Consider the following 10,403-nt stretch of genomic DNA (forward strand, 5'->3'; position numbering starts at 1 on the left):
AACTTTGGCTCTCAGCTTTCTTTATGGTCCAACTCTCACGTCCATACATGACTATTGGAAAAACCATAGCTTTGACTACATGGATCTTTGTCAGTAAAGTAATGTCTCTGCTTTTTAATATGCTATTTAGGTTGGTTATAGCTTTTCTTCCACGGAGCAAGCATCTTTTAATTTCATGGCAGTGGTCACCATCTGTAGTGATTTTGGAGTCCAAGAAAATAAAGTCTCTCACTGTTTACATCATTTCCCCATCTATTTGCCATGAAGTGATGGGATCGGATGCCATGATCTTAGTTTTCTGAATATTGAGTTTTCAGCCAGCTTTTTCACTCTGCTCTTTCACTTTCATCAAGAGGCTCTTTAGTTCCTGTTCGCTTTCTGCCATAAGGGTGGTGTCATCTGCATATCTGAGGTTACTGATATTTCTCCAGGCAATCTTGATTCCAGCTTGTGCTTCATCCAGCCCAGCGTTTCACATGATGTACTCTGCATATAAGTTAAATAAGCAGGGTGACAATATACAGCCTTGACGTACTCCTTTCCCAATTTGTAACCAGTCCGCTATTCCATGTCCAGTTCTAACTGTTGCTTCTTGACCTGCATACAGATTTCTCAGGAGGCAGGTAAGATGGTCTGGTATTCCCATCTCTTGAAGAATTTTCCACAGTTTTTTGTGATCCACACAGTCAAAGGCTTTGGCTTAGTCAGTAAAGCAGAAATAGATGTTTTTTCTGGAACTCTCTTCCTTTTTTGATGATCCAACGGATATTAGCAATTTGATCTCTGGTTCCTCTGCCTTTCCTAAATCTAGCTTGAACATCTGGAAGTTCTCGATTCACATACTGCTGAAGCCTGGCTTGGAGAATTTTGAGCTTTACTTTGCTAGCGTGTGAAATGAGTGCAGTTGTGCCATAGTTGGAACATTCTTTGGCACTGCCTTTCTTTGGGATTGGAATGAAAACTGACCTTTTCCAGTCCTGTGGCCACTGCTGAGTTTTCCAAAATTGCTGACCTGAGTGCAACACTTTAACAGCATTTTGAAATAGTTCAACTGGATTTCCATCACCTCCACGAGCTTTGTTCATAGTGATGCTTCCTAAGGCCCACTTGACATAATATTCCAGGATGTCTGGCTCTAGGTGAGTGATCATACCATAGTGATTGTCTGGGTCATAAAGATCTTTTTTTATAGTTCTTTTGTGTATTCTTGCCACCTGTTCTTAATATATATCATTTGTGTGCCATATATCTTACCCTCTGACCTTTTTTTCATGTATATCACTTTATAGATATGTTATCTGAATACCGTGTGTAAAGTGGTATGTACCTGGTCTTCATTTCATACTGATACAAAAAACACTGTCAGGGTTTCAAGTGAGTTCCTCCTTTTCTGAGTATAAAACCTAGTCATGCCCTTGGTATCCTAGTACATATTAAGCTGCGCAAGACCTTTCTCTTCTCTAAATATATGCAAGGCTTTAAAAATTTATAATTTATATCTTAACAACATTTAAATTTTGAAAGTGCTTAGTTCACAGATATTATCTAGTCTCTATTCTTTTTTGTGTTTTTTTTTAATTTATAGCATTGTCATAATTAAATAGAGAGCTCCCTATTGAAGTAGCAAGAGAAAATTGCTAAAAAAAAATATATCTATGCTGCATTTAATAAAATAGCAATTTTATCCTGCTTTGAAGATAACCATTTTATGTTACATAACACTGATGCTATGCTTTGTAGAGTAGGAACTTTGAGTGCTTTGAATGAATGAATGCTGGAGATATTCTTAGTAAAATACAGAAGTGTGGTCTTTAAAAGCCTATTACTATAATAAGATGTTCTAGTGTTGCTTACCAATTTTAAGCTTATTAATGTTCTCAGTAATGGAAAATTAGAATTGACTCAATATGTTCACAATCTATTAGTTAGATAGCCAGTGCTTCTATGTCTAGAAGTAAATGTTGCTTTTAAGATTCTGCTGTTCTTTGTTTGCACCTATCCATGGGCTATATTAGGACCTGTTTTGCAAACATCTCTACTTTGCAATTCAGACTTACAGGATGAGCCAATTCCCAGTTCCTTCCAGAGAACTACAATACTGTCTACTAAAGTGAGAATTTTACAATTTTAAAAAGAAATATCTCCCTGTCAAAATCTGCAAGATTTTTAAAGCATTTTAGGATATCTGTTTTGACCACTTCAGCTCTTTTTTTACAGAAACTTTCCAGGTTCACAGTTGCTTCTAAAAAGGTTACTGGACTTTATTTATTCATTGCAAGCCATTGAGATGGCATTGATATTTTAAAGCAGCTTTGTGATATGAAAAAAAAGTATTGTCTAATAATACCAAAGCAGTAGCAAATCTATGCCTGATGGCATTAAATATAATAATTTATGATAGATATTAGGAATTAGATTTAAAATATCAGAAAAACCTACACAATGATTTTCAAAGTTAACGTCCCTACTATTGCTTGCTTTTCTGAGATTTGGGTAGTGGCTTAATAGAAATTCAAATTTGTGTTGAGTAGGTTTATTGTGGTAGAACTAGCCTGGCAAAATACAGAGTTCAGAAAAGGACATTATTATGCAGTAAAGTTGATGACTATGGACAACAGGGACATAAAGTACAGATCTGTGCTTTGTGAATATTAATTAGTGCATGACTTGATGTAAAACAAAACACAGCAACAAATAAAGCAAATACAATAAAATGAACAAAAGATAACATATGGGGACTCCTAAAGTATTATGAGGGCTTTCCAATGTGGAGAATTCTTAAAGAGATGGAAATACCAGACCACCTTCCCTGCCTCCTGAGAAATCTGTATGCAGGTCAAGAAGCAGCATTTAGAACTGGACATGGAACAGTGGTTCCAGGAAAAAGTATGTCAAGGGAAAAAAGTATGTCAAGGCTGTATATTGTCACTCTGCTTGTTTAACTTCTATGTGGAGTACATCATGTGTACCGCCATGCTGGATGAAGCACAAGCTGGAATCAAGATTGCCTGGAGAAATATCAGTAACCTCAGATATGCAGATGACACCACCCTTATGGCAGAAAGCAAATAGGAACTAAAGAGCCTCTTGATGAAAGTGAAAGAGGAGAGTGAAAAGCTGGCTGAAAACTCAGTATTCAGAAAACTAAGATCATGGCATCTGGTCCCGTCACTTCACAGCAAATAGATGGGGAAGCAATGTAAACAGTGAGAGACTTTATTTTCCTGGGCTCCAAAATCACTACAGATGGTGACCACTGCCATGAAATTAAAAGATGCTTGGTCCTTGGAAGAAAAGCTATGACCAACCTAGACAACATATTAAAAAGCAGAGACATTACTTTGCTGACAAAGATCCATCTAGTCAAAGCTGTAGTTGTTCCAGTAGTCATGTAAGAATGTGAGAGTTGGACCATTAAGAAGGCTGAGTGCTGAAGAATTGATGCTTTTAAACCATGGTGTTGAAGAAGACTCTTGAGAGTCCCTTGGAAATTAGTCAATCCTAAAGGAAATCTGTTCTGAATATTCATTGGAAGGACAGATGTTGAAGCTGAAACTCCAATACTTTGGCCCCCTGATGCGAAGAACTGACTCCCTGGAAAAGACCCTGTGCTGGGAAAGATTGAAGGCAGGAGGAGAAGTGACCGACAGAGGATGAGATGGTTAGATGGCATCACCATCTTGATGGACATGAGTTTGAGCAAGCTCTGGGAGGTGGTGATGGACAGGGAAGCCTGGCATGCTGCAGTCCATGGGGTCACAAAGAGTCAGACACAACTGAGCAACTGAACCGAACTGAAAGTAGTATGAGGGAACAGAGGCAAACGTGGGGCCTTAGACTTGTAGAATATTTGCAGAGGTACAGAGTATATGCAGAAATATTCTATTAATGTGTTTATGTATGTGATTTCTTTACCATTTGACTCAAAATGCCCAAAAAACTGTTTTGAGTGACTGTTTTTAGGCAGAAGTTTGGATTATGAGAAACTGTATGAAAGAACTTGTGTTTATTTGGCTAGACTGTTTATGAAGCTAAGCTAATAAAAGGTGTAAACTATATGAAAGCAATAGCATTGCAGACTTGGCTAAGGCCTTTTGAAATATTTTAAAGATTATACTAACATTATTTAAAATTGTGCTAATTATCTCTCTGAAACTGAATGGACAAAGTAAAAGTAAGGTTAATCATGTTATCATTTTCAAAATTTTCCAGTGTGAAAGAGGTGGTACCAGGTGTAAAGAAAGTTTGATAAAATCTAGTAAGATTGCTGGAATATATGAGGTAGATTCCCATTTTAGCAAAGCCTTCAGGAGATAGAGACACCTCTTAACACGATTTACAGAAGTGCATTTTTTAATGCTATTATAAAATATGTCAACCGTAACAGAGGTATATACTTAAGACTTGTGTGTCCTAAATAGCAACAGCAATAAAAGGAGTGCCCATTTACTTATCATCCAACTTAAGAAATAGAACATAACCTTATGCCTCTAACAAGTCGCACCTCTTTCCATAGAAATAACTGCTATTGTGATTTTTCTGATAACCCTTCTCTTTTTTCTTTATAGTTACACCACACATGTATCTACCCTTAAGCAATGAATTATTTAATTTTCATTGTTTTAAACTATTCTACACAAATGTAATTTTAACTGTTTATTGTTTGAAGTTTTCTTTTTTCCACTGAATTGATTTTTTAGTTTCATCTATGTTGATGCATGTAGCCGTAGATCTTTAATTCTCCCTGCTGCATATTATACCACTGTATGCACTCACCACAGCTCAATTTTTTGTTGTAACATAAACAGATATTTAGATTGCTTGCAGTTTTTAGTTCTATTACGAAGCGTGTGATTATGAACATGTTGGCACATATCTTCTGGTGCACACATGCAAGAATTTTGCTGGGATACTTAGGAGCCAAGGGGTTGGCTAGAGTTGTGTATGTAACCTTACTGAGTCATGCCAAACAGTTTTGCAAAGTGTATAAGTGTTCTCATTATTTTACATCCTCATCGACACTGTGTCAGGCTCTAAGGATGTGTCAGGCTCTAAGCCACTTTGTGCCTTTTTTCATGACCACTTTTATTGTGTTCATGTGGCAGATTGACTGCAGGTGAAATAGCAGATTCTTTTTATAGATATCCAGCTTCAAGAGTTCTTGTTTCACAGTTCACAAGTACTGTAAAATCATGAGACTGATAAGTCAGGGAAGAAATTGTTTGTTTTCTGTGGATTGAGATTCCAAATAGATGATTAAAATATTTGTAACCTTTAATAGCAAGAACGTAACAGTTTTACATGGCACATCTAACATGCCTGAGAGGTCTTACCTATCATAAGTACTTGATTTATTGAAGTGGGTTCATTATTTGTTTAAAAAATAAACTTAGCCTTTTAAAAAGTCAGTATTTCATTTCTAACAAATAAAAAAGTGTTATCAAGCCTATAAAGTTCTTAGTAAATATTTAATTTTTATATCCCACCTCTCATTTTGCTTCACTATTGTTTTAATCTTTTATATCCTTTTCTATAGCTCATTTCAACGGCCACGTGGCACTCTCCATTTGGATGATGGTGAATACTGGTCCAACAGGGCAGCCTCTTATAAAGGAAAATCCCACCGACCCATCTTTGAGAACAGCATGGACAAGATATACAGGAACTTATACAAAAAGGCCTGTAGTTCTGTTTCTCGTACACAGGAAAGCTTCTGAGATCAGCCGCGATAAACTGTATGAGTGTCCTTGTCAACTTCTCAATGAAAATGTTTGATGTGATCAATATCTGTACTCTTTTATTTTTTTTAATCAGGTGGTTCTAATTGAGCACAGTAGTTAGACTTTATTATTTCAAATGATAAAGTAACATGGGCAAGCCTTCTTTTTCCAGTCACAGTAGAGAGTGCTGTATTCTCACAGTTCTGCAACACAGTCAAAACCTCCATTCTGATTACAAGAAGGCTGTCCTGTCACATGTCTCTCATGTCACCAGCTACAAATCCAAGAACATATTCTCTCTAAAAATGCTCTCCTGCCTTCATCACCTTGTAATTTTCTTTCCATTTGCTCGACTGGTTATCTTGTCTAAGATTATTTTTATTATTAATTTTCATTTCTTGGTCATGGGCAAAAAAACATATACAGAGATGAATTTCCCAGGAGTTTAAACTCTATTTTAACTAGTATTTTCTACTGTTTGCTCCCTAAGAAAAGGCTATTAATGTCTTAGCTCCTAAGATATAGCTTTCTTTTTAAAGTTTCTATAATCCTTTACTCCCTCTCCTCTAAAAGAGCTAGCTAAGTTACCTAAAATGCCTAACAGATAGCGAGAAATAGGAATGGCCAAATGTGACCCCAGATATGAATAACTGATTTTTAAAGATAGATTTTTTTTTTTGCTTTGTTTTTTCCTAGAGTCAAAACTTTTGGTGGAACCAGAATCGGAAAATAGCCTTTGTTAAAAAGCTTGTAGAAACTCATAAAGAATAAGGGATTTATGTTGTAATTTAATCTCTTTAGAGTATTCATAGGTATCAAATAGCCCATGAAAGTAGCAACCTTACTTTAAAAAAAAACAAACAAACCTGGGAACCATAAAGGGGAGGAAATATTAGAGCATAACTCTTTGTACTCAAAAGTTGTTGGTTGATAAAATTAACTTCTTCCCCCTCTCCCCTCTACCCTGGCTCCAAACACATCTGAGGACAGTTAGGCTTTGAAGATACAAAGAAATCAGTTACCTTGTATTTATTAAAGAGAGTAGAAGAAATGCAGAGAACAGGAAATGATAAACTTGACTTACAAACTTTAAGAGTTGACTACAAGATAATGTTTTCTCATTGATTCCATCTTTGGTTAATTTTATAGTTATGATCTTAAAATACTTGAGTTGAACTCTATTTAAGTTGGAATTGGTATGTAAATTGGGCGATTTATTTTTCTACTTGGAGAAAGTACGTAATACCTGTTATCTAATAATAAGACTTTTCAGCTTCATGTTGATTGTTTTATCTGTGGCAATCTGCAATGTATTGGAAGCACATCAGAGACATGAGCCAGGTATCCTAGGCTACAGATCTCTGGTCCTGGTTTCCTCAGTTATCAGTGGAGGGAACGGAATAGGTCAGCATTTCCTGAACCATGTTTGTAGACTGCTGTTCTAAGAGATGGCTTTAGGAATGTAAATACAAGTATTTACATTGGTCATGTAAGTTTAGGAAAAATCTGTGTACCACTCAAACTTAGAGAGTCATGGGTAAGATGACAGGAATAAAAAGGGGTTGCTAGTAATACTGAAAAAAACAGTGGTAAATTGTTCAGGCAAACTACATATGGTCACCTTAGTAAAAACATTAGCATGTTTGAGGCTGTAAGAAATCCTGGCATAAACATGCTTTGCTCTAGCATCTAATAGAAAGTCTGATACATACTTGGTGCTCATTAAATATTTATTGATTAACCCAGACTTTCCTAAACTAAATTGAGTGTGTAACAGTGTTTGCTGTTATGGTTATCTTTCCCCTCCCATTCCTCTCCCCCATCTCCCGAGACTTCCTCTGAAATGCCATCTGCAGACACATGTTGACAGAGTTGGGAAAATACTGGACTCCACAATCACTCAGCTACCCTCTGGTTTTAAGTTTTCTGATGATTTTTTGTATAAGCTTTTGAAGGTAAGCATTGAATGATGGTTTTTTAAAAAATCATACATCAATAAAACTTAATATCTTTTCCTCCTTGATGGAAACAAATGAAAAATTCCCCCATTTAAACGTTGCTTCTTGGTGTGCTACATAGCTTCAGTCATGTCTGACTCTTTGAGACCCTACAGACTGCAGCTCACCAGGCTTCTCTGTCCATAGGATTCTCCAGGCAAGAATACTGGAGTGGGTTGCCATGGCCTCCTCCAGGGGATCTTCCTGACCCAGGGAATGAACCTGAGTCTCCTGTCTACTGCATTGGCAGGCAGGTTCTTTACCACTAGCGCCACCTGGGAAGATCAGTGAAGTGAAGTGAAAGTCAGTCATGTCCGACTCTTTGTGACCCCATGGACTGTATGGTCCCTGGAATTCTCCAGGCCAGAATACTAGAGTGTGGGTAGCCTTTCCCTTCTCCAGGGATTGAGCCCAGGTCTTCCGCACTGCAGGCAGATTCTTTACCAGCTGAGCCACAAGGGAAGCCCAGGCTCCTTGGTAAAAAGAGCAAATATGAACTTTAAAGAAAATATTTGCTATCATAGAAAATTTCCTGAGTGAGTAAGTACCAAAAAATATATATATATATTACTTTGCACCTATATTTGCCATTATCATACAAAGGCCACCAAAAAATGGGTCTCAGAGGGGAACTTTAGAAAATATTTGAGAGACATTTTCCTCTGAATTAAATTTGACATCTCCCTGAAGGATCAAATATAAATTTCCACATACTTAACATTTTTGCTAAGTGTCTATTTCCATTCCCTAGAGGAAAGAGTAGTCTTTGTTGTTTTCCTTAACTATTATGATGAATTCTTATGTTGTATTATCTTTCAAGAGTAAAACCTCTAAGTACTTATAGCTGCCTTTTCTCATTGAAAGAAGCGGAAAGATGCCATAGTTTATGGCATCTTAACCCCCTTTTTAATATTTCCTAGCAATAGTTATTAGACAATATGAAAGATAAATTGGTCTGTCTCCTTTTTAATGTAATTTTTCTCTTAAAAAAATCCTAGGAATTTCAGGAATGAAAATGTTAATTCAGCTAAGAAAAAAATTAAATCATTGGACTGAGAGTGTGTCTTCCCTGGTTTCACTACTAGTTATATAACCTTGTTTAAGTCATCTATCCTTCTTAGACCTCGGTTTTCTTTCCTATAAGGTGAGGAAGAGGTTAATTTAGAATGATCTTTTAATGTTCCAACATTTTTATAATTGTGTAATTGATTGATGTAGATTAGGAAGTTTTTGGCAGCAGAGTTGTATTCTGATTTCAAAGATTAAGCCCTTGATTAAAAGTCTGGACCAAAAGGAGAGAATTCTCATTATTGTGCTCATTCCTAATAATGGCTTTTTTGAGATAGTTCATATGCTATAAAATGCACCCTTTAAAAGTATACAGTTGAGTGGTTTTCAGTATAGTCACAGAGTTGTGCAACTGTAACCACTAGCTAATTATAAAATATTTCATCACCCCAGAAAGAATCCTGTATCCATTAGCAATTGCTCCCCATGCCTTTTTTCCCTTGTCACAACTCTTACTGATCTGCTTTCTGTTTCTATGCCTACTCTGGACATTTAGACATTTCATATACATGGGATTATATAATATGTGAGTTTTCTTGTCTGGCTTCTTTCATCTAGCATAATGTTTTCAGGACTCATACCTGTTATAACATGTGTCAGTACTTTATTTCTTTTTATTGCTAAAAAATAATCTATTGTATGGATATATCATATTTTGTTTATCCATTCAGTTGGTGGGCGTTTTCATTGCTTTCACTTTGGGGATATTATGAAAAATGCTGGTACTATGAACATTTGTGAAGTTTGTGATGGATATATGTTTTTATTTTCCTTGAATATACACCTAAGAGTAGAATTGTTGGGTCATATGGAAACTCTTTGTTTAACATTTTGAAGAATTGCTTTCCAAAGTGACTCAATCATTTTACAACTATTATGTTTATTTTTATGTTATCTTAGGAACTTAGGCTAGTTACACATTCAACCACTCATTCACCCATTTATCACATATTTATTGAGCACTGTGTTAGATATAGAGTATAAAATTTTTAAATGTATCTTCCCATAAGCACAAAGAATCTATTGAGAGAGACAAGAAAACAATATATTCCAGCATTTATAGTGGTTTGGTAACTTCTATGATAAAATAATACAAGAATGAGCACAGAGTATGCTAGCTTGATGCAGCAGAACTTATAAAAGCATGAAAATGGGAGAGAAAATGATTGTTCAGAAAACTCCAAATGCTGTTAACTAGAGATTGTGTACAAGGTTGCAAAAACTTTGATGGGATATGATGAATGCTAAAATGGACCACAAAGAGAACCACAGACTTGGAGCCGCATTAAATGAGGCAACCTTTTAGCTGGACACTGGAAGATGGGAAGGACTTTTGTGAACAGGAAACCAAGATGGGATATACTCAATATTGATCAGTTTTTACGAGGGTGGAGGCGAGATTGAGGAAAATGTCCAGAGATCAGTTAAAGATATAAAACTTGGGAGAACTCAAGAATTGAAAATGGATTTTTGAAGTCAGATCAAAATAAACAAAAAAAACCTATGTTGCTCTTGTCCTAATTTGTATGTGACCATAATAAGCACCTTGAGAGTAGTGGACCCCAAGCAGTTGTGCTTTTTACTTATTATTGAGGCCCTGGTGAGAGAAAGTTAGTTT

At 36.1% G+C, this 10,403-nt stretch overlaps 1 protein-coding gene across 4 annotated transcripts in view; it reads left to right on the top strand.

The window, feature by feature from the left end:
- The window catches only part of SPATA6 (spermatogenesis associated 6), a 160,172-nt gene extending 152,707 nt beyond the window's left edge, over window positions 1–7,465 (top strand). For all 4 annotated transcript variants that reach the window (XM_055585959.1, XM_055585960.1, XM_055585961.1 and 1 more), the window contains one exon: window positions 5,537–7,465. In XM_055585959.1, coding sequence (XP_055441934.1) covers window positions 5,537–5,717 — 181 coding nt within the window. In that variant the 3' untranslated portion in view covers window positions 5,718–7,465. The remainder of the gene's footprint in view (window positions 1–5,536) is intronic.
- Window positions 7,466–10,403: the final 2,938 nt, after the last annotated feature.

The sequence above is a fragment of the Bubalus kerabau genome, chromosome 6 (genome assembly GCF_029407905.1).
Source record: "Bubalus kerabau isolate K-KA32 ecotype Philippines breed swamp buffalo chromosome 6, PCC_UOA_SB_1v2, whole genome shotgun sequence".
NCBI lineage: Eukaryota > Metazoa > Chordata > Mammalia > Artiodactyla > Bovidae > Bubalus > Bubalus kerabau.